This window comes from Astatotilapia calliptera, chromosome 23 (assembly GCF_900246225.1).
Source record: "Astatotilapia calliptera chromosome 23, fAstCal1.2, whole genome shotgun sequence".
Taxonomy (NCBI): domain Eukaryota; kingdom Metazoa; phylum Chordata; class Actinopteri; order Cichliformes; family Cichlidae; genus Astatotilapia; species Astatotilapia calliptera.
In genome coordinates, this window is record NC_039323.1 from 38,893,197 (window position 1) to 38,917,399 (window position 24,203).

The 24,203-nt window shown below is 42.1% G+C and overlaps 1 protein-coding gene across 1 annotated transcript in view; it reads right to left on the reverse strand.

Moving 5' to 3' along the window:
- creb3l1 (cAMP responsive element binding protein 3-like 1) overlaps positions 1–24,203 on the reverse strand; it is a 38,250-nt gene that overhangs the window by 1,947 nt on the left and 12,100 nt on the right. The window contains exons 2-11 of the mRNA XM_026158434.1: positions 21,176–21,308; positions 18,189–18,275; positions 8,910–9,064; positions 8,732–8,813; positions 7,980–8,176; positions 7,200–7,346; positions 6,920–6,978; positions 3,303–3,371; positions 1,346–1,448; positions 610–775 (exon numbers count right to left, since the gene is read on the reverse strand). Of these exons, the coding sequence (XP_026014219.1) occupies positions 610–775; positions 1,346–1,448; positions 3,303–3,371; positions 6,920–6,978; positions 7,200–7,346; positions 7,980–8,176; positions 8,732–8,813; positions 8,910–9,064; positions 18,189–18,275; positions 21,176–21,308 (1,198 nt within the window). The remainder of the gene's footprint in view (positions 1–609; positions 776–1,345; positions 1,449–3,302; positions 3,372–6,919; positions 6,979–7,199; positions 7,347–7,979; positions 8,177–8,731; positions 8,814–8,909; positions 9,065–18,188; positions 18,276–21,175; positions 21,309–24,203) is intronic.

Here is a 24,203-nt window from a genome sequence, read left to right on the forward strand (position 1 = left end):
GAAAATCTAATATGACCACAACTCTTAACACTGAATTGAAAACAGTCCAGATACAGAATTCTTGTGACTCCAGTTTTGTTTTTAATTATTAACTTATGTGTTTTCCACTTTTAATTATTTGTATGGGGAACATATAACTGTGCCTTTCTCTCCCTGGACAGTTGCAGAGGAATCTGGTCAATTTTAGGGGGTTAGAGCTTATTAAACCTCACCACTCAGAGGATGGTTGCTGGCAGAAGGAAGTTGCACTTAATTTGATGACAGCCTAACTTCTGGTTTCAGTAGGGCTTTCCCAGGAGTGAGTTGTTAAAGGAAGTGAATTTATAGGGAAGTGCAAAACAGCTCGGAAGGAAAATCAAAACCTGTATCCACTTTCCAAATGGGCTTTCATTTTGAAGAAAATTGTAACAGTATATATGAGAAGATGGAGAAAATTATATTTCTAAAATGTGATGCCGCTCTTTGCTCTGTCTAATAACTGGAAATGCATTGAATGCATTAGACTGGAGCTACAAAAGGAAACTTCAGCAAAGGATAGACACCTTTTGATGATGACAAATCTGCCATAAACACTAAGATGCTAAATACTGAACATATTTCTAGACCTACCCTGACTGGTGGTGTAGAGGTCCGCCGATGGAGAAGAATGAGAAGAGGGGGAGGACTGAGAAGAAGCGGGGGAGGAGGGCAAAGAGGAGGTGTGACTGACCAGGGAGAGGGGAGAAATGCAGGGAGAGAAGGAGCCCAACACCAAGACAAAACACAGGGCCATCATCTGCGGATAGAGGGGAACATAACACTCGTGTTAATAATAATCACCAGAGCGCTCAGACTGTGATGCTCGTGATGTATTGGGCTCATGCAGACACTTCAAACTTATTGAATTCTGAATTTCAGTGCATATTCCAAATTAAGAAAAGAAAAAAGAACCAAAAAACATTTTTTTAAACTTCTTAGACGGCAAAAGGAAAAAGGAGGAAAAATGGATCCATTCAACAGAGACTGATGGAAAAGAGGAGATGCATGTGATATACTTGCTCCATCATCAATATGAGTTTGCTTGATATGAGTAATATGACCACTACAGTTGTGCTTAGCATACATATAGTGATAGGAGCCAATCATTATCATTGACCGCTTTAAGATGATTTAGCCAAACGAGAATGCATCTTCTAAACTTCAAATGGGAGGCAGGTAGGCTAACATCATAGAGACATATTAATTGTAATATTTATACAGTTATAATAAATCCAAATGCTGTCCAAAAGCAAATAAAATCACCTCAATTACAACAAAAATATTAACATAAATGTGTGTGAACAGCAACAGCGGCAGTAGTATTTACCATGAGGCATGTTCCTGTCTGAGTTGAGGCCATTTTACACGAACGGGGGATGACCTTCCCTGAAATCAGCGACTGAAGCTTCTGGAGCTGCTGTAGGAGAGACCTGGAGACAGGAACAGAGGCAGGGATTAAAGAACAAGAAGGGCAGTAGTCATTATTTAGTGTACAGAGAAGACTTTGACTCTCACAGGTTGTGGCCTCAGAGCGTTTGGGAATTTCAATCTCTATAATATGTATATGGCTGCACCCACAACGTGCATGCATGGCTTCGATCTCCACCCAACCCACAACAAAGGTCTCACACACACAAACTCAGACGTACAGTTTGTTTCAGCCGAAAGATGCACGGCTCTCATTATCGGGTTTATTCTACAACAAAGAGAACTCTAACCACCTGATTTACTTTTGTTTTCCGTGTCCAACAAAACAAGCAGAGAGCAAAGCTAAGATGAATAGAGTGCATGAATAAAACCACTAGAAAACAGCACATTAGTGGGATCTGGGGAGCAGGGCTCTGATGGTATGAGCTGTCTGTGGCTGTGAGGACACACTCTGACCACTAAGTGGAGACAGAGATCAAGTTTCTGACACACAAACACACACACGCGCGCAATGCAAACCAGAAAGTCAGTTAAACGTTTAAAAAGTCAGACGCTTAGTCATCTGTTGCTGCTTTTATAGTTTCAAATTTCCATGCTGAAATCAATGACAGGCCCCAGAATAGAGCAGGGAAACGCGACCTGTCAGCTGTAGTAAACTCGTGTAGGAATGATGCTGACCTGCATCACTCGCACGAGTCTTTGATGTAAAACCTCAAGTTATTGCAGCTTAAAATACACGGCAGTGAGCGAGTAAACGTGTGTGAAAAAAGCAACAAGGACAATGGAAACGATTGTCAGGTAATTAAAATTCAGTGCTGGAAGCTAAGCTAAACGAAACATATCCTAAACGTTTGTCTGATGTGGATATGCAGACGCTAATCCAAATCCAACCCCGAGTGTGAGTTACACAACTAACAAACCGGTAGTCCTAACCAAGTCCTGCGTGGATCCGACTAGACGGAAAGAAAACAGCACAGGGGAACAAAATGACCACTAATAACTGCATCTGGGACACTTTTAGGAACTGGGAGCTTAAATTTAGTGCGTTTGTTTAAAGCCTTTTTTTAAACTCACATTTACTCTTATGAGAGTGAACGGGGCTGCGTGTTGACTCACGTTTCCCAGTTTGCGCCAATTCATTGTTCCTCCCTGCAGTGGTTTAACATATTCATCGGTGTGCATGTGTGTGTGTGTGTGGCTGGAAGGGAGGGGGCTGCCTTCCATGATGAAAGCTGCTGTTAACTCGCCACTTTAATGACAGGCTGAGTGTGCCACAGTCAGACAGACAGACAGACTCTCCTACCCCCTCCTCCTCAGCCATCCAACCCTCCACACCCACCCACCCTTCTAACCACCCACTCCAGGATAATAGCAGATTGGTTTCATATTGTTATAATAACAGAGGAGACAGCGGCACCTCGGTGAGTCTACGCTTTGCTTATAGAGCACAGATAAATTTCACTTCAGACCCCTTTAATTCTCTCACGCTGCATAGATATTAAAATCCCGTAAAGGTTTTACCCACAGAGCGCGTGTGAGTGTGTGTGTGTGTGTGCATACGCTTGTGTATAAGCTACAGTCCTGTTTGTAGTTTTGCATCTTCATTCTCTCTGGGTGAAAAATGAGAACCATCTTCGTAAGGCCTTCTGCAGCTCGTCCGGCTCTCAGTTTACCAGGCTGCATTCTTTGCACACTTGCTGCTCTCAGTGATCGCAATCCAAACATCATTACATGAATGGTGGGTTTGTATTACTGGTGTGTGGAGCCAGCATAAAACAGCTTCAGTCTGTTCAAAGCTGGAAGATAAAGTAAAGTATGCTGGCACACGTGTGCGTGCATGTGAGTGAAAACCTCACCTGTTGGCTGTCTCCAGGTGTTCTACTTTTCTCCACAGGTCGCTGTTTTCTGACGTGTAATTCTCCACCCTGATACACACACAGTCAGAGATACACACATTGTTTTTATTGTCTTATCCCTGCATATGTTGCTCTAATGAAAAACAGCGTTATCCCCAAAGGCTGGAGTATCATGAACGGTACATTTTGACCACTAATCCACAACATTTTGACCGGTAATTATCTGTTATTGTTGAGGAGGCACAAAAACTCAAATCTTCTGCCAAGTGAAAAACTTCTTTTTCTTCTCTAGACTGCTCCCTTTCAGGTCAGCTGCTTCCATTTAACCCTATCCCGACACACCAACCCCCTGCATGTCCTTCTACACTACATCCATGGATCCTAAAAGGTTAATTGTGTTCACCTGGACATAGTGTGTTCACTGGGAGAAATGTTTTGTCACTCATCCTAGTGACGTCTTCAGTCTCAGCTGACTGAAGGTTTCTGCAACCTTTTAAACAGTACATGCACAATGAGTGAAACTAGCTCCACTGGAGGACAATGGAAGATGCAACCATGAATCTTCTATGTGGGTTTCCTCTTTTCCTCCTGCCTGGCATCTCTATCTTCAATATACTTTGAGCAATATAGCCACTATCCTGCCTCTGTTTATCCAGACCATCTCAGCTTGGCCTCTGTAGGTGGTTGAAGGTTGTAGTAGGAAGAGTGACTGTGGATCATCAAGTGACAAACTTCATAGCTGACAAATGAAGGCAATGCACAAGTGCCAAAAGCTGCAGTTCCCCTACTAGCCATGGCTGTTGAGCTCCTGAGCTTCCCTTCATTGCTCATTTTAGTGACTGAACTCTTGGTAATCTGATAAATTTGGCTCTCCATCCTTGGATCCAAATATGCCCCAATTAAAGCAATGGGCAGTCATCTTTTAGGTACAGTCTGTAGCTACGACATGATTTAACCTAGCCTAATCAGCTAACCTGACTTAAAAGGAGGTGAACAGCCGATTGCTGATTCATACCAGCTTTTCTAAGTTACTGCGCTAACAGCTGGATCTTTGAAAAAACTACATGATGCAAAACATGAAGGTCCTAATTCAGAACTATGAGGTCAATAAGTTTATCGTAACTGACAAAGCCTCTCAAATTCATTTAACCAGCTCATCATTTCACAAGAAAAGAATCCTTTGCTCGGCTCAGATGTACTTTAACCACTCCGTGGGTCCCAGTAATGTCAACACCTTTTTTTTTTTACTTTGCACAGTGTCAAACTAGCATCTTTGAGAACACAAATCTGTTACAAAGTTTAAGAAAAATGCCTCACTTGCAAGAGTTTCTCCCTACCCCGTTTTCCTCCTCTGTCTGTCTTCTACTAATCCTACTGATCTCCATTATCAGGGTAACGTCTCGCTAATCTCTCGCTTCCTTTAATCCTCCCGATGTCCCGCTGTGTGTTGCTTGGAATATAACTCATTCATGCACACTCCTTTGAGGAAAGCATCCCGCTGTTTTCTTTTTTAAAGGTTCGTCCAATAATCCCCTCCTCATGTCCGAAAAAAAAAAAATAGAAGGAGATGGATTTCTGTTTTTATGCACGTCCTCTTATGTCTCTGCTGCTTTGGTTGCTTTGATTCAGTTAAAAGAGGCTGCACTCTGACACACCTCTCTCCCCTCGCTCTAATGGGATTAATGGGGCATTTTGTATACCTGTACAAATCTTTGTTGGCACTTGTATTTGTCGCAGTGGAAGCTGTGTAAAAGAAAAGCCATATTTTCAACTCTATTTCACTGCCACTGTCAGGAAAGTCAGTGAATCTGGCCCATGTGTTAAGCAGGTTATTGGAGTCCTGCCATAGCAAGGAATGGCTGGAATAATGGAAAGTAGAGAGGAGAGAAAAGCAGTCTCTGTTAAGTTTTGCTGTTCTTCAGTGAATCACAGTGGAGGAGACGAGTGCTGAAGAAATGCTTTGTGCGTTTTGCTTTTTTTAAATTCTCTATCAGACACAAAGATATATATATATATATATATATATATATATATATATATATATATATATATATATATATATATAGATAGATAGATAGATAGATAGATAGATAGATAGATAAATAGATAGAGAGAGATATCTATCTATCTATCTATCTATCTATCTATCTCTATATCTATATCTATATATCTCTGACCTCACAAGGACCTGCATTTGCCTCCCATTCACTGGCAGAGCTCTTGTGTCTGTTACTGCGCTCAGCTCCAAAGCAGTTAGGGAAACCTCTAAATGCGAAAAAAAAGAAATCTGGCTCTTGACTAAACTGCAACTACCAAGCTCACTTCAGTGTTTTCTCTTTGGGCCCCTGAATTTTTCTGGGGCTTTTTTCTTTGCCAGTCATGCATGCAATGACCAAAGACAAGATTTTGCATAAAGAGACATGTGGTGAGAGTCATCTTGGGAATAAAACCCTACAAAGCTCTTTAACACTCTCAAATACATTGTAAGGTGAAAGACGTGGAAGATTCTGGTTAGATGTTGCTCTAACTAACCGTTCAAAGGGAGCCTATTGTGCTTGTGCTAATTTTCTGTAATTTACACGATTCTAACATTTCAAATAATAAAACTTTTGGTTTCACATGGCTTTTTCTTTTCTCGGCTCTCTGCGATGTCATAGAGAGGGGATCACATACAGCTCTAGCCATGGCCACAGAAGCCTGGTGCATCTGGCGTTAAAACCTTCTGTTTACAAGGGGAAGCCAATGATTAGAAAGAGAAGGGGAAAGAGAAGTAAAAGGTCTTGTTTTACTCAAAGAGTGAATTGAGGTGCTGCACCAAGGGCTGGCTTAACATTACTAAGGATTATTCTTCCCCCAAAGGGAGGTAGAAGGTAATCGTATCCATTTGTTTGTCTGCCTGTCTGTTTGTTAGAAGTCTAGCGTGCACAGTTTTCACGTTATCATTTTCAAATTTTGTGTGATGGTGGATACCAAAAACAGCTTGAGCTGATTTAATTGTGGTAAAAATCGGGTCAAGGTCACACCATGTGAATCTCATTAAAAACTTTGTATTAGCCACAGCTTCTTATGGATCGTCTTCAAACTTCACAACAATAAACGAGGCCTTGGGGAATATGAGTACCTACTGTAGGTTAGCTAAGTGTTTGACCTTCATTGTTAGGGCTCAAGGTCAAATAAGAATACATTATATTAAAGAGGATGGAGAGAGCAGTTCAATACGACGCCCTGTGATTTCACAGTGACGCCTTAACAGGCTGACGTCATTTTGTAATAAAAACTTCGTAAAAATAAAAGTTTTAGTAAAGCCCTTGCCCTTCGAAGGAAGCTGCACTCTCTGAGTGCTCTTGTTTTGAACTGTGAATCATGCTAAGCCAGTCTAGGAGAGTCATGCACAGCTGCTGGGCTGGCATGACAACAGCAGTCAGCAGTTGAGTCGAGTCAGCAGTTTAAGGTGTGAAAGTCTTCTAAACAATGACAACAATGCTCTTAATATAATTTTAAGGAAACTACAATTCTTATTATTTTTTAAAGGCTTTGGAAAGCACAGACGACAGTTACGAATGTAAACCAAAAGAAATGTGCATGGAGCGGAAAGATAACATTTTTTCCAGCCTTACTTTTTCTCCAGACATTCCACATACTCTTTCTTCTTCCTCCGACTCTCCTGAGCTGAGATCTGGAGAAACGGGCACAAAACCAATCATTGCTCCACCACAAAACCACATTTCTAATTGGAGCAAAATTTTTGGTAAATGTGTTACTATTTCTGTTTGAAATAGTAACACAAGGCAGTCCAAGATTCTGGGAATAGCTCACGTTTTTGTTTTTTTGGTTAATTAAATGTTCAGTTCAGCCGTGCACACTAACAGAAGACAAAAAGGTGCAGTGCCTGCTTACCTTATTTTTGATCTTTCGTCTGACTCTCTTCAGTGCCTTCTCTTCACTCTTCGTGAGAGGAAGTTTGTTAGGTACCGGGTAACCCTCCGCAACCAGGGTCCTCTTCTCTTCTTCTGTCAGCATGAGGGGTCCCGAACCCTGCAGTTTCTGCACAGTGAAACAAGCACTTCATCAGCGCATAATGCTAATAAGCTCTCATAATTCAGTCTCTTATTTATGTCGGTCTGCTTTTAATTTGCATGTTGACAGCGAGCACACCAAAATCTCACATCTCTCTTACATTGCATTACACCCGAGAACAACACTGTTGGAGTTTGTGCGATGGTTTAGCTGTTCACGTGTTTCATTAATAAAAATGAAAAAAAGAAAAAAGAAAAATGTTGCTGACACTGAACAATTGTGAGTAAACAAGATTGGGTCACGATGGCCTCAGTGCAAATGTGATTCATTTATTCTAAGAAAAGCTGCTGAATCAGACAAACAACGTCCAGACGGACGGATTTTCTGACTTTCTGTTCTTTCAGCAAATTATGGGATGTATTTAACCCCAAATTAAGCTGATTTACAGATCAAAAATCCCAACTCTACAGTGTCTGCTTTCACAACAGAAGGGCAGCCTATGAAACTCACAGCGCTATATAAGGACACAGTCATTTGAACATTTCTTATAGCAAACACCAAACCACTGACACATTAAATCCCCCACATGCGCTGCAGAACGGGCACGGAGAGGGAAAAAAAACAACAGAGGGCACAGAGGGTAGGGGCTCTTTAACTCACATGCGGCGCGGTGAGGAGGGGCGAAGAGGAGATGGCCGAAGAAGATGAGGATGAGGACGAGGCGCGACCTCCTGGCCTCTGTTGTGGTTGAGGGGAAGACGGCGGCAGAGGGAGGTGTGGGGAGGAGGGGGGCAGTGAGCCATCACTGTCGCCGTGGTTACTGCTGGGAGGGGTGGGCGGCAGCTGGAGAGCATCATCTAAAAAGGAGCGCAGCACGTGAAAGGAATCAGTGCTTCTACTTTAAACAAATGACCACTGAAGATATTCATAGCTAATGTAAGTCCATTCTCCCAGACCCCAAATATTATACTGCTGTGATTATTGTGGCATATGCAGAGACAGCTCGGCGAGTATTTTTGCCCTGATTATGGTCTGCAAGGTAGTAGTGCCTCTAACGCTGGGGTGGTTAAGCCCTCATCATATTTAAAGTGAAGGCTTTTGTTCCAACAGATGTTTGAGGTAATTTATTTTGTAATACTTTAGGTGAAAATGTGCACTAACTAACTCATTCAGCTGCTCACTTCCTTCACAAGGGGTCACCACAATGGGTGGATCCACATATTTGATTTGGCACAGATTTTTTAGACCAGATGACCTTCCTGACTCAGCCCTCCCAGGGATTTGTGTCTCCTTCTGGTTTCAAACCAGGGATGTTAGGTAAATGTCTTAACCACTACACTAGGAAGCCACTTCTAACATTAAAATAATCTGAGTCAGACAAACCACTATAGCACTGTGAGTGTGTCTGTTACCGCTGGGCAGGCTGAGGTACTGTCCAATCTCTCTGGGTTCATCTTTTATAGCAATGAGCTTCATATCCTCTTGACTGCACTCCTGTAGAAACAACAAACGTACCTGACATCAAAAACACCACTCATTTTATTTTTTTAAATGTTTCATCACTGAGGCAAAGGACAGATGGATGCTAACCGTGTGTTTCCATGGTGAGCCTCTGTGTGGAGGGGCAGGGCTTAATATGAGAGGCGGGGCTTCCAAAGGCTGAGGATCTAACCTTTGGCCAACATCAGGCTCCTCCTGCTTCACCAAGATAGCTGACAGGTCCTGGCTGAAGCTCCACTCAAACTCTACAGAAAAGACACCACAGACACAGGCAGGGTCACAAGGGGCTGGAGTCTATCCCATTTATCACATGGTGAGAGGTAGAATACACCCGGGACAGACTGCCAATCTGTCGCAGGCGAACACATAGTGACAGGCAACCATTAACACCTACGGCCAATACTGAATCACCAACTAACCTAAACCCAAGGCATCTCTTTGGACTGTGGGAGGAAGCCAGAGTACCTGGAGAGAATATTTCACACAGAAAGGCCGTCTTCCTGTGAAAGAACGATGCTAACCACCACACGATCATGCTCCCCTAAAGTCATCCTCAGCTTTCTTATACTGAAGTATTTAATCTGAACCAAATGGTTTGATGTGTGAGAACAACAAAAACACAAAGAAAAAGCTAAAGCAGAGCAAAAAACTGCAGAAATACCTGCAGATGTTTTCCATGTGTCACAAGGGGAAGGGGGGGAACGGGCAATCACATTGTTTTGATGTCATAGCAGTGCAACATGGGAACACCGTCCCATCTACACAAACCCTGGCAAACCCTAACCCTAACCCCCATGACTCCAATACAACCATATACATACAACCACGATTGTACCCCGACTATATGGCCCTGACTTTTGCATTCACAATTAAAGGCCACAGTGTTATTGTGTATTGGAACAGACAATCCCAACTTAAGGTTCAATCGCTAACTCCTTCTTTCAACTATCAAATGAAATACCAGTGGCAATAATGAAAAACCACCAGCAACAACAAAAAGTCTCAAGAATTCAAGAAAAGTGTTCCTATTCTTTAGAAAAGAAGGTTCTAGTTAACTGAGAAACTTGAGCAAAGTTGACCTTATTTCTCTTCAGGGAGGCTTTGCTGTAGGTCTTCCAACGGGAAGTAATTGACAGCTTCCAAATCACACTTTGAAGGAGCTCAAAATATCTGAGCTCTTCCTGACAAGGCTGGACAATGTCGTTCTGGCAACTGCGGTGCATAATTTCCCTCCAGCTGGTGTATATACCCTGAAATAAAAGATGGGCTGAACCAGCAACTCGCCCTCATTATGCTTCCTGGGAAGAGAAACAGTCGCCGCCTTTAAACACTGAAAATATGCATAATCGAGTGACCCGGCAATGAGGCGAGAGTGCAATTTCAAAGGAGGGTTCACCTAAACACGATGTGGGTATATTTCTAGAGGAGCACAGGTAAATTGTTGTTTAGTCTGCTTTGAAATCCAGAAAGTATTTTTAGGAAGTTTTAGTGTGTCTGCAGAGATGCCAGTGCATCCAACCTCCTGAAACGACCTGAGGCAAGACAAAGCTGACAAGGCCTGACTAACATCGTGCTGCTTGTTAGTGACTGATGACAGCTAATGAGGAACTTCTTTCTTTCCACTCTGACAAGCCTCATATCTTTGCTGGACTGTTTCTTTTGTCTAAAACTTCTTAAACAGTGGCATGAAAGCAGCATTCAAACCTCTGAGACTGTTTTAACTAAACACTGAAGATTTTGAGTGATCTTAAGAAAAGGGGATTGACAAGACTGTCTTCAGACGACAAGAAAAAATTCACTGGAAGCTTTGTTAGATACTGCCATGACTCATGAGGGGTGCTGAGTCAGAAGGATCCTGGGAAGAGAAGAACGACGAGTGGAAAGGATAAATAGATAAACAGCTGTAACCTCATCGACCTGTTCCTCACGTTTGCACCCCCGGGACCAGATTTCACATTCTTACCGGTACCTGAAGCAAGACGATCTAAAATAGACGTTGACTTTTATTTTTTTAAAGCCTTTTCTAAGCACAAGTTCTGCTAACTCCCACACAGCACAGTAGCCCTCTGGAGATATTTTGTCCCTGAAAGAGGGTCGGAGGAAAATCCACAAGAAAGTGTCGTGTCTCCTGAAGCCTGTCTCACAAAACAAAATGACCAAGTTAGCTGGATAACTGCACAGAACAAAACCTCAAACAGCTGTTTTGTTTGGTTACAGATTTGGTTGGTTCCAGATTTTCCAAGCTGCTCTATCCAACTAACAAGATTCCTGTTTGCGAGTCAGAATCCAGATGCTGCAATCAACAGCGTCATCTAATCCATAGATACATTACTCGGTGGTCTTTTTCTTGCAACTCAACTCTGACCTTTCCAAATAGGTGGCTTTAAAGTAGCGTTCCACCAATTTTGCACATGGAGTTCAGTTTACTCTGCATTAGAGGCAATTGTGCCAGATTCATCTCAGAAGTGTGTGTGTGTGTGTGTGTGTGTGTGTGTGTGTGTGTGTGTGTGTGTGTGTGTGTGTGTGTGTGTGTGTGTGTGTGTGTGCAAACGTTTAAATGGAAAACATTGAGGTGGTACTTAAATATAACGGAAAACCAAACAAAACCCGAGTCAAGCCAAGTTGAGGCACTGGTTAAAAGAAACTGTCCTTGAAAGTGGTGTGCAATAATTTATAAGTCATGTGACACTATGGTTGATGAAAGAGAAATCCAATCGTCAATTGAATGTTTAGATTGAAAAAAAAAAAATGGAGCCACTCAATCAATCCACTGTCTTCTGTTTCTCTCATTCACAATTGTATGGCAAGTTGGCAGCTAACACAGGGTGAGAGGCGAGGTACACGCCCGACAGATGGCCGATCTGATGCTAACACAGAGAGACAAACAACCATTCGCACTCACATTAACACCTATGGGCAATTTAGAATCACCAGTTAACCTAACCCCACTAAGTGCATGTCTTTGAACTGTGGGAGGAAGCCGAGTACCTGGAGAGAACCCACACAGTCACTGGAAGAATGCCAACTACACATGCCAAATGCCACACCTCAGCTTATGAAGGAAAGAAAGAAAGAAAGAAAGAAAGAAAGAAAGAAAGAAAGAAAGAAAGAAAGAAAGAAAGAAAGAAAGAAAGAAAGAAAGAAAGAAAGAAAGATAAGTTTTGTCGCTTTTTATTTCACCTAATGTCTCAGAATGGATGCATTGGTGACAGCAACCTCCTGGCCTCCCTAGTTCTCAGGAGGCTGATCAGTGCTTAGGAAGTATTTCTTAGCCTTAGAAGACAGGTCCTAGTTGTGGCTTCTTCCTTTATCTTCACCTCTGCACCTGCCCGCACCATCTTGTGCCTCTTTAACTTTGTCTCCAAACTGCTCAAACCTGAACTGTCCCTCTAATGTACCTATTTCTGAATCTACTCCTAAGAGTGAGTGAAGGTCTAAAAGTTAAAGTCTAAAAGGCTCCGCGAGCTTTCAAATGGAAATTTTCAATACAACTGTCCTGTTTATTTGAACAGCGCTTATAACCCTGGGACATACGAGTATGTCTAACCAGAATTAAAGGGTCAGCTGCACATGCTTTGAATTAAGGCCCTTTAAAGGTGAGCTGCTCCACGGGGCATAATTAGGCAAAAGTCACGCATTAAAAGTTTTCTTCCTACAACGTTAAAAGCGAAACCACGACACAACTTTTAAAGCGTTAACTGCGGGCAGACAGGGAGGAGTGAGGATGTTTCATTATGTCAGCACTGACACACGAACGCCACGCCAGTGACTTTGATGTTTGTCGCATCAAACACGCATCCTCAAGGCTCCCCTGGTGCATTGAAAGAGGGCTTTTGCTTTTTCGTGCGTGCGTCTGTGTGTGTGAACGTCACGTTAATCACATCCTGGTTTCCTAGCAACATTGTGCTGGTAAAAAACGGACTGAAGTTTACAAGCCGTGAGTGTGTGCGTGATTGGTGAGAGCAAAGAGGGGGGACGGAGGTGTATTCCCAATCAGACAGCTGCTTGCGTGCTTTTGTGTCTGTATCCTGTCCATCACTACAGCAGAGAGAGAATAAATCACATGGCTGCTGACTTTGGGCGTGTGGGTAACGCCCAAAGTCAGCAGCCATGTGAGGAATAAACACCTCAGGGCAGTGAAAAACAATGATAAGAAGCATTATGAGCTACAATATATCTAAATCTACTTGCTGCTGATTATTTGAACCCAATAGCTCAATCACAGTGGGCACAAACATGGATAGCCATTTGCTTCTGAAATCACAAGGGTCTCTCAACCCTATAAAAATCTGCCTTTTAGCCTATACTTGACTGAATGTTCAAAGCGATGCAGGCAATAGAGGGACGAATTATTGCCATCAATGGACTGTGCATTATCTGAGTTTGTACATCAGTAGGTAGTACATGAGCATAGAAAATTGGGCTTAATAAGTCCAACCGCAGCACTTCCCCCTTGAGCTGGAAGAGCTTAAGTCCAAGGCTGCAGCTAACAATCGCTGCGCTTTTATTCCTAATTTATTCAATTATTCTACACAAAAAAGGTCCTTAGGTCTGCGAATTGATGAAAAACATCCCTGTTATTACTTCCTGAAGGTTGAGGTGACATCTCAAAATATCTTGTTTTGTCCCATCAACAGGCCCCCAACTCCTCAAAAGTCAGAAAAAAACAGTTAAAAGCAGGAAATCCTAACATTTTTTGGTTTTTATCTGACTGCAGTGAAGCAAAAAGCAAATGCCTAATCAGTTAATCGCATTTTTCCACGCCACGGCATCACTGTAATAGACGTCCCTTTAGCAAGCGTAACTGCCATAGAAGTGATGATAATGATAATGTAGCTGGATAAAAACCTCCACTGGCAGTGCGAGGACCCCACCCCAAACAGCTCATTAGTCCCACTTCAGTATTTTTTTCCATGCTGCCCCGACTCCTGCATGATCTCACACTCATTACGGCTCAGCTACCTGTGAAAAATATCATTCGCCGCTAATGTTGCTGATTAGCAACGTGAGCCTGAAATGTTTTAGGAAATCAATGAGCGCACAAAAGGCATCAGGAGGAAGACAGGAATCCAGTTTTGGGGGTGGATCCGACATTTACCTATGCCACACATCCTGCCTATCAGAAAGAGTCCTCTCCTTAATGAGGCCAGTCCTGCTGCTCGCCTGAGTCTCGTTAAGCCTCCTGCCCTCGTTAAGTCCTCTAACACTGTTTTTTTTAATGAATACCAGAAGCTCTTAGCTGTTAGCCAATGCATAAGAAAATGGTCCTGAACACGGAGAGGCCACTGTGATATTTCCACTGACATCACAGTGACACACTTGTCTAAATGTAAATGTAAGGTTTAGGACAAGTAAAACCAATTGTTTCACTCTCCACGTTTTGGAATTTCATTGAATGTTGTTAATTAAAAAAAAGAAAGAAAGCTTTAAAGGTCTTCCTGTGTGGGTAAATTGCTGTAAACTCAGGTAAGAAATCCGGCGTTAATGACCAAATGGCTCCTGGCAGTCACCACGGGGGGTTAATGGAGGCGAGGTGGTTGCTGTGTTTGATCTCAGCGGGGCAGCAGTAGCATTAAAACATTCAATGGATCAGCGCAAAAAGGAGCTGCAGTAAAACACGCAGCTTCTCTTTAACCGAATAAGAGGCACAACAACAACAACAAAGACCACAAGCTGAGAGGAAGAAAGAAAGTTTAAAATGACCACAGACAATCTGTACGCTGTTGTGTTCTGCTGGAAGCAGTGTGAGTCCTGCAGTAACAACAAAGCAAGGCAGCCAAGTGACCCTTGAAGACCTCCAGAAACCACCAAACCACATTTGATCACTACTGATTTTAAGCAGCAGAGCCTTCAACTTTCAGGCCCCTCTTCTATGGAACCAACTCCCAGTTTAGATTCAGGAGACAGACACCGTCTCTACTTTTAAGATTAGGCTTAAAACTTTCCTTTTTGACAAAGCTTGTAGTTAGGGCTGGATCAGGTGACCCTGAATCCTCCCTTATTGATGTTCCAATAGCCCTAAGCTGCTGGAGACTTCCCATGATGCATTGAGTGGTTCTTCTTCACTCACCTCTTTTAACTCTCTCTGTGTTTATAAGTTAATCATTAGTTATTATTAATCTCTGCCTCTCTGTCCACCACAGCCATTCAGATAAACAATTAAATGACAGAAAAAATGATTTTTTTTCACTGTGGGCTACATAAATTTTGAATTTTTACACTGTGTTCACAGTGCAATAAATAAATAAATAAAACAGGACATTTTTGTGAATTAACAGTCTGGGCAGTCAGCTGCCAAAACTTTGGCTGTAATTTTACACATTTATTTCTTACAGTTTAAGCCCAAACAGTCGTGCTGACAGATTTCTTTTGTTTACTACAGCAACATTTCTTTATCACAAAAACTAAAAATGTGCTGGTGAAATCGCACTTCTGTTTCTTACATTGAGATAACTGGGAGATTAAATTGAAGTTAAACTTCTTTACACTAATAGAGAGGGCAGTTTCCCCAGTGTGCCTCACCTAAAATCAAAGTGGGCCGTGATGTAAAATGAGTTTGAGGTGACTGCTGTTGCAATTTGGTGCTATATAAATAAAATAGGATTGAACTGACTTGATTTGTTGGGAACCGCCCAAATAGGAGGACATCATAATCTTTTATTGTTACAGTGATACGTTGCTGTTGTAGACTGAGGCTAAGTAAGCACTAACTGATTTCTTGATTTCCATATAAACCGTAATGACCTTCCATCTATTGTGTGCTGTGTTCACTGTATGTGATGGGTACTTTAAGACAAAAGTGGCCTGGATGCAGTTCATCAGGCTAATATCTGATCTCACTTTTATCAACCACTGTGCAATTCAAGCAATGCAACATGGGTGATACTTGCTGGGGCAATAGGGGCAACTTTTTCTGGGTGTTTATCAGGACGCTTCTCGTATAAACAGCCCAGCAGTGGGTGTCAAATAAGTCTGATCTTGTCTGTGAGTGCTACATGATCCTTGCATCCACTGTTTTACCCATCATTGTAATTCTAATTGGACAGGACCTTCTTGTCCAACAAAGCACACTAAGATCCACAAATCCCTTCATTCAGAACTGACGTGCTTTCTGAAAGGTCAAAAACGTCTAACACCTCTTGGTGCTTAATTAACCTGACTCATCGTGACAAACAAGCAGCTGCTCTACTGCCGTGCTCTCGTTTGAAGCTGGAAAGGCCTGCAAGGATGTGCGCATCTTTGGCAAGGCTGCAAGGATTAGAGTTTGATTCTGGGAACTGAGATACTAGGATTTATGACCAAGACTTGCCGTCTCAGAAACATTTTAGCATGCACGCTAAATGGCCTGGAATCTCACAAGACATGTGCTGTGACCACATGTGCATTTTTTTTATTATTATTATCAAAGTCCCCTTCTCCAAACTGCATAAGCAATAACACACAGCAATGGAACTGTGCGCAGAAGTCCAACCCTGAAAAGTCATTCATGCAGCGATACCGCAGAACTTCTCAGATGCAGCAGTCTTGTCAAAACACTGCTACATGCCAATATGACAGCTAATAGTCCAGGAGTGCCACAACTTATCTGTCATTGTGAAAAGTGTCAAATCTAGAAGTGAAAATTGAGCATTCAACAAGTGGCCTAATCTGACATGCAGCTCTTTATTCAACAGGCACAGCACTGTGCATAAAACAGAGCCTAATATAGTAGCTAATGCTAAAAAAAAACTTCTTAAAAGCTTCTTAAACCGCTGAGACAACATGTACAACCAGCTGCATGCAAGACAGTTTTCTTTCACCGCCGCTGCACACAGTAAAACCCCTTTTGGTCATCCTCTCCAGTATAACCACGTTAAGGTTAAAAGGAAATGCTGGAAAACAGGGACTAAATCCGTTTTATGATTATTTATAACACATTGCTGGGTTTGCCATTTGCTTGCCAGAGACGCTTTGGAGAACTTTTTAACATTCATGCAAAAGCAGAGAAGAAGACAAGATGTTGTCGTCCTAAAAGAAAAGCAAAGCAACATTAACATAGTCTTGCAGCGTCTTATTTTTGTGCCAGTGTACAAGCGGAAAAGGCATGTTAGGGCACAGTTGGTTAAGCGATATTGTACCATTTCCCTTTAAAACTTTCGAACGCTGCCTCTAGAGTGAAATATTAAGGCACCATGCAGCAGATGCGGGTTGTAAAATGCATGCATGCACATGTCCAATAACAAATGCATACAACGTGGGTTTGTCAATGTGTGTGTGTGTGCACCATATGTGAACTGATAGTGCTCCAACTGCACAGTGAAGAAATAAAGAAAAGAATATCCACAAAGTACCATGAAATCACAACTAAGCAATTTTTTTAATTGTGCAATATCAAATATTTAATGCTGTATTTCTTTTCCATTTTCCTGTTTGGGTTTGAATCACTGTGCAGATATTCATATTTTGTTTGAAGTTTGGACCGACCGGAGTGACTGTCACTGTAAACTGATTTATTCAGCCTGATATGACTTCATCCTTTGTCCCTCTCTCTTTCTCTCTCTCAGGAGCAAAGTATTATCTGTCCATCAAGGATTGTGCTTTTTTTTTTTCAAGAAATTGTGGCATTTTGGCAGTGCAGATAATTTGATATTTATACGAATGAAGTGGATTTTATTGGATTACAGGAGACAGAGAAGCAAAAGAAGATAAACAGGCATCAGAGAGACAGAGAAAAGGAGAGAGAACGAGAGAGATAACCTGACAGAAGAGAGAGAGAGAGAGTTTCCGCTGGCTCCGGCTAAAGCTGCAGATTTAAAACCATACGCTTGTCATAGTGTTGTGTGCGTCTGTGTGTGTGTGTGTGTGCGTGTGTCTGTGTGTGTGTGTGTGTCTGTGTGTGTTAGGTGGGCAGGGCTTAGCTGGAGGAAAGCTGCTCATACTGGGTTCATACAGCAGGATCCCCGGGACAAACGGAGAACAGACAGCACCCAGACAGACGGCGCGAGAGCGAGACAGGTAGAGACGCAGACAGGGAGGGTAGGGATAATGAGGAAGATGAGTCAGGAATAGACAGAGGAAGGTGAAGAAAGCAGGACTCAGAATATGCAACATTTCTCCTCAACTTGCACACAAAGTGCAAGTGGATCGTTAAGCCATTGATTATATATGACAGGATTGAGCCAATCGAAGTGCACGACAGTTGACAGGCAGCAGAGAGGGTCAGGCTGCCTGCTATGTGTTATATCAGGCAGAAACCTGAGCCAACCAGATAACCAGGGGACAGCCAGCGTGATAAAGAGCCAGACTAAACATCAGCAGGAGAGCTTTGCTTGGCTCTGAGCGGTTTAAAAAGAAGCCAAGGCTAAGAAATAATGAAAAGATCAAACTTACCAGAGTCTTGGTCCATTTTGACTGACAGGGCTGGGCTCTGGGGGGCTGAGTCTTCACTCAAGGAGTAGCTGTGCTCTGCTTGAATATCTGTGAGATTAACAAGGCCGTCTCACAAGGATGGAAAATGTAGCAGTGCAAGCTCTGTGTGTGCATATTTGAGAGCTTTCTCATCTTCTGAGTCAATTGTTTTCAGTTCCAATTTTTAAAAAGATTTCAGTCACACTCTCTGTCATGTAAATACAGAGTTATAACATGACAGCACGATTACAGAAGGAAGCCACAAAGCCAGTTCAGTGCCCGACACCTCATGAATGAGCGGTGTCACTGCAGTGCTCTTCCGGTCTCTTGGCTGCATCAGTGATAGCTATTAAGACATATCTTGTCATTAAGGCCTTAATCGATGATGATCATGAGAGCACGGGTTCCTCATGAATGCTGCCCCTCAATATTCATGATTTTCTTTAATTAGACAGATAAATCTGCTGGGAACTTCATGATGTCCAAGATTTAAGACTCTCACAATTACTCCCAGTGCTGTGCATAAGTCTCGAGCTACCTATCATTTCTTTATAGTTTGCTTCCAAGGAGCGATAGTTCTCCAAGGTCTTTCAACAATTTCCCTTTGGCTCCCTTTTGACCTATTATCAGTCCAGTCATGACTATTGTCACAGGAATGTTTTGTTTATTAAGCCATGTAACAACTCAAAGGATGAACCAGTGTTGATCCTACAAATAAAAAAAAATGTAGCAAAGAACCCATTTTAAATTGTATCTTTAGGCACTTTGTTGCTAGGAGACTGTCACAAAAACACATCATTTGTTCCCATTTCTTCATAGTTAAATCTATGAAGAATGTCAACAATAACACAGGATTAAAAAAGTATTGTTGCACCAACAAGCTGATTCCCAAAGAGGTATTAGCTGAAAATTTGCCATATCTCAACATGAAGTTGAGTGTATCCTTAAAATCTTGAGGAAATAATTGAGAACAAAAGAAGAAGAAGCAGACCTAAAAAAAATCACTTTGGATGAACAGTATCTGCAACTCATGTCCGTAGGAAACAGGAAAAATCCAGCAAAGACCTGACACAGGACCTGAGAGATGATACTGAACTTTTAGGTGATCAGCTATTGTTCAGCGAAGGCTCATTACAAATTGTCTCAGTGGAAGGATAACAAGGAAGTCATTCTTAAGAAAGAGAAATGAGGAGAAAAGGCTGACATATGCCAAATTACACAAGAACTGGACTGAAAATCAGTGGCAACAGGTCTGATGGAGTGATGAATTCAAATGTGGTTAGAATCATTGTCAGGATATGTGGAAGAGGTTATGAGAGAGGTACAACAGTGAGTGTCTACAGTCATCTGTAAAACACGGTGGAGGCCCTATCATGGTTTGGGGCTGAATTTCAACCAGTGGTGCTGGAGTTCCTGCCGAAACTGATGCAATTATGACCACAGAAATGCACCATCAGATTGTGATTCACAATGCAATACCATCTGAAAAGCAACTAATCAGGAACAGCTTCATTGTTCAGTATGACAATGATGCAAAACACACTATCAATGCAGTAAAAGCATACAGTACCAGTCATGGATTGACCTCCCCAGAGCTCAGGCCTCAACATTACTGAAACTGTGTGGGAACATCTTGACAGAGGACAGAGGGAAAAGGCAGCCAACGTTCAAAGAAGAGGTTTGAATGTCCTTCAACAAGCCTTGAGAACTATTCCTGAAGACTACTTAAAGAAATTAAAGGAAAGCTGACTAAAAGAGTTCAGAATAAAGGTGGTCATGCCAAATAGTGACTACCAAACTCATTAGAATAAACTTTTCCAGAGTACTAAAAGTACTATTTTCTGGATAAATGTATACATTCATGATGCTATGTACATATCCACATGTAGTACATATACATATGTCCATACATAGTGAGAGTGCTGTTAAGACTTTAATGTAAAAGTGACTCAGGCGTTCTTGAGACATGATAATAACATAACATCCTGCTTTTTGTCCTTTCTTCTAATCATTCTAATGACTTTGTGACTATGGCAACGACTAACAGTGACACTCATTTGTCTCAAGTGATGAGCTGATGACAGCTTCCACAGGCTGTGAGCGCCTATTTTGCAATAACTTTGAGCTGATAAACAAGATCCAGTAACAAGTGAGTTTAATCTGTTCCGTTCCACAGGCAGGAGTTCTGGAAGTCAGACTTTGGCAACAAAAGCTGGCTCTCATATCATGAAATTTGAACTCTTGGGCACAGAAGGAGCCAGCGCTGATGTCAGAGAAGGCTTTTGATTCAACCCAAGTAATGAGACTGGGGACTTTTCTCCCCAAAGGTTGGCTAAAGCAATGATATGGTTGCCACAGTTGAGCTAGTTCTGACCTTTAGACAGGTTTGAACGGTGAACTTCTTACAGTGGCTTTTCCCATAACCACAGATGTGACTGGTTCCAACTTTCTAACTTGTGCCCAGCAATTCTGGCCCTGGCGCCAGTCATTTGGTGAAAATGCATGAAACTGGTTCTAGAGTAGGCACCAGGATTGGTGCTTCATTGGTGAAAAAGAGGTAAATGTACAGTTCTGGGCTGCCCTCAATGAACAAAGACCAACAAAAAAAGAACTGCGGTGCTCTCTTGAGTCGCGGCTCCAGACATCTGTTATTACTGCGCCAAAGAAGAGTACAAAGAATGGAAACACACAGCAAATGAATTGCAGCAACTGGCCTTAGCTTACAGTTCAATAGCTATTGTCATCATACCAGCATACGTAAGTCCAACCTGGTGCTGTACCCATGTGTATTCGATCCAAGGATCAATCAGTGCTCCTGGAATTACTGGTGATTACGGAAAACAAGTGAGAACTAAACAACTAAAAGGGATGATACGGAGCAAAAAAAGCCCAGCCATAAGGAGCTGTGTGTGGGTGGGTGTGACAGGTGGATTTGGATTATCTCTCATAATAAAACAAGAGGAGCTCACCTGGGCTGCTGTCCATGTCAATGTGTAAAAATGAAGGTCTTTCTGCCAGTAGGGGTCGCTCTAATACATGGTCGTCGAAGAAACTGTTAAATAATTCACTGCTGAAGTCGTCCATCTGGTCACCCGAGAAAGGCTGGAAAACATATACAGAAACAGACACAGACAAAGGAGTATTTAGCTGACGTTACTTTATAAAACCACTCTGGTACAATGAACCTCATGCAATTCAACGTTCAATGAAAAGCACAAGGATAAAGACAAGGGAAGATGGGCTCAAGGTATGGCGCTCAAATGCTTTTCTTTCTCCAACCAACAGTGCAAATCTGAAAACATCCACCTTTCAGTGATATAAAAAAGACAAAAGTGGCAACCTTAGATAAGCTGGGACAAGAAAATAGCTGGAAAATTACTTCATTTTCTGCAAATCGACTCATCAAATAATGGACCTATAGTTTCAGTTCTACGACAGACTTATCTCTCAGTGTCAGAAACAAGACAACATAGGCTGTGTTGATGACACGAAGAGTCAGTCAATGGGAAACAGCATTGACAGATTAATCCTCTAGTCTGGATGAATGAGTCACTGAGCAGAGAGAGACGGTGTTCTGGAAGCAAGGGACAGCACGGTGCTCTGATTTCACTGGTTTATGCACACATAAATACGCACACACACACACGATATGAGTCACCCTGGTCTTCAGAAAACATGGGAAAAGCTGAACCAAAGCCTATGCGCACATACACATGGGTTGGTTGGAAACCCATCAACACACTGCTTGGAGGCTCTTCAGACACAGTGACAGAAATAACTTGATTTAATTAGCAAGAAACACAAAAGTTGATTTACATGTTTTATTCCTGGAAATTAGCTTAAGCGAGGCTCCCAGAACTGCCAGAAGTGTCACAACAGATAAAATCAGTCCAGGAGCAACAATAAAGACATGATTGGGACAATAAATACAAGGCTTACCTCAATATTTCAAATACTAACAATGGATCATATGCACGGAGGGAAAGGGCTTGTAAGAACTGTAAGAAACCGACTGAGGGCTACCAACGGAGCTGACATAAACACTAAGTTTTAGAGCACATTTTAAATTTGATAGGTAAACATTACTTTCTAAGCGTTCCTGTTATGATTAGATTCCCGTGTCTGTCTATTATGGGGGAATTTTTTTCCCCCTGTGAATTAATACTATCAGATAGAGCTCACATGAGCAATTTACTTTTAACAGATTTAACCTCTTCAAAAGTATATCTGACTTTTATTAATTGGCTTTATTCAAATGTTGCTGAATGTATCCATCAAAAAACATTAAAAAAAAAAAACTCTGCAGAGCTCGCTTAATAACCATGACTGCATTTGAAAGTGGGGGTGGAAGTGTATTTGAATGTCTGTGAAGGTTCTCAGTCATCCAGGTCATCGTAGTCAAAGGAGCTTGCAAAGAAAAGCGTCTGGACTTCTTTAAGTTGCTTGAAGACGTTTCACCTCTCATCCGAGAAGCTTCTTCAGTTCTGAGCATTCCTCGCTGCACTGTACAGCACTGCACTGTCCAGCATACAACTGTATGCTGGACAGTGCAGCGAGGAATGCTCAGACCTCTACATTGGAGAGACCAAACAGCCACTTCACAAGCGCATGGCACAACACAGAAGAGCCACCTCCACAGGACAAGACTCAGTAGTCCATCTGCATCTTAACCCTTGTATGGTGTTCGGGTCTGTGAGACCCGTGTTCAGTTTTTTTCAAAAGAAAAATTAAACAATTAATTATTTTTTCACGTGTAAATGTGTTGTGTCTTTCCACTCACTCCACTTGATTATAACTGATTTATTTATAACATTTTATATAAAAGAAAAACGAGAAGCACATTAATTCATAAATGTGATCTAACAAAGGTAAAGGGAAAAAATTAACCATGTTTGCTGTTCATATGTCTTGTAATTGGGATGAAGTAAACATCTGTTGAGTAATTTAACATAAAATTGTTTGATAGTGTTAATTTGGAAAGCCAAAACTCTAGTGGGTCCACCAGACCCATGAACACTGGCTGAGTAACAAAAATACGAACACCACACAAGGGTTAAGGATAAAGGACACTCTTTCGAGGATGCCAATGTTCACATTTTGGACAGAGAGGACAGATGGTTTGAAAGAGGAGTGAAAGAAGTCATCTATGTCCACTGTGAGCGACCATCTTTGAACAGAGGCGGGGGTTTACGACACCAACTCTCTGCCATCTATAATCCAGTTTTGAGATCCCTTCCCAGACGCCTTAACACCCACTCACATCCTGGGCCATCTGACCTCAGGAATTTGCATGATAAGGTGGGGCCAGGTTTCACAATGAACACACCCGAAACTCTGGCTGATTGGGACCCACACCCAGTTTCACACCTTGGCTCAGGCGATTAGAGGATCATCAGGGGGTCCTTTTGTCCCTCTGTGGGGGGTCACTCCCACTAGGTTTATATCTGGGACTCTCCACCATTTGACCTTAGAACTGAAGAAGCTTCTCGGATGAGAGGTGAAACGTCTTCAAGCAACTTAAAGAAGTCCAGACGCTTTTCTTTGCAAGCTCTTTTGACCAAGTGTATTTGAACTTCGGGGTATGTACTGATGAACGGACATCCTCCTTCAGGATTTTCTGGTAAAGCGCAGAATTCGTGGTTGCATCAATTACAGCAAGTCATCCGGAAGCAGCAAAGCAGCTGCAGACGATCACACTACCACCACCATGTTTAACTGTTGTTATGGTGTTCCTTTTATGAAATGCTGTGTTAGTTTTATGCAGACGTTACGGGACTCAAACCTTTCAAAAAGTCCAACTTTTGAATCATCAGAATAGTCTCTCAGACGATCAGGATTTTTTTCAAGATGAATCATGAACTTTGACCTTAACTGATGCAAGTGAGACCTGCAGTTCCTTAGATCTTGTTCTGGGTTCTTTTGTGAGCTCCTGGATGAGTCGTCGATGCACTCTTGAAGTCATTTTGTTAAGCAGTCATCTCCTGGGAAGGTTCACCA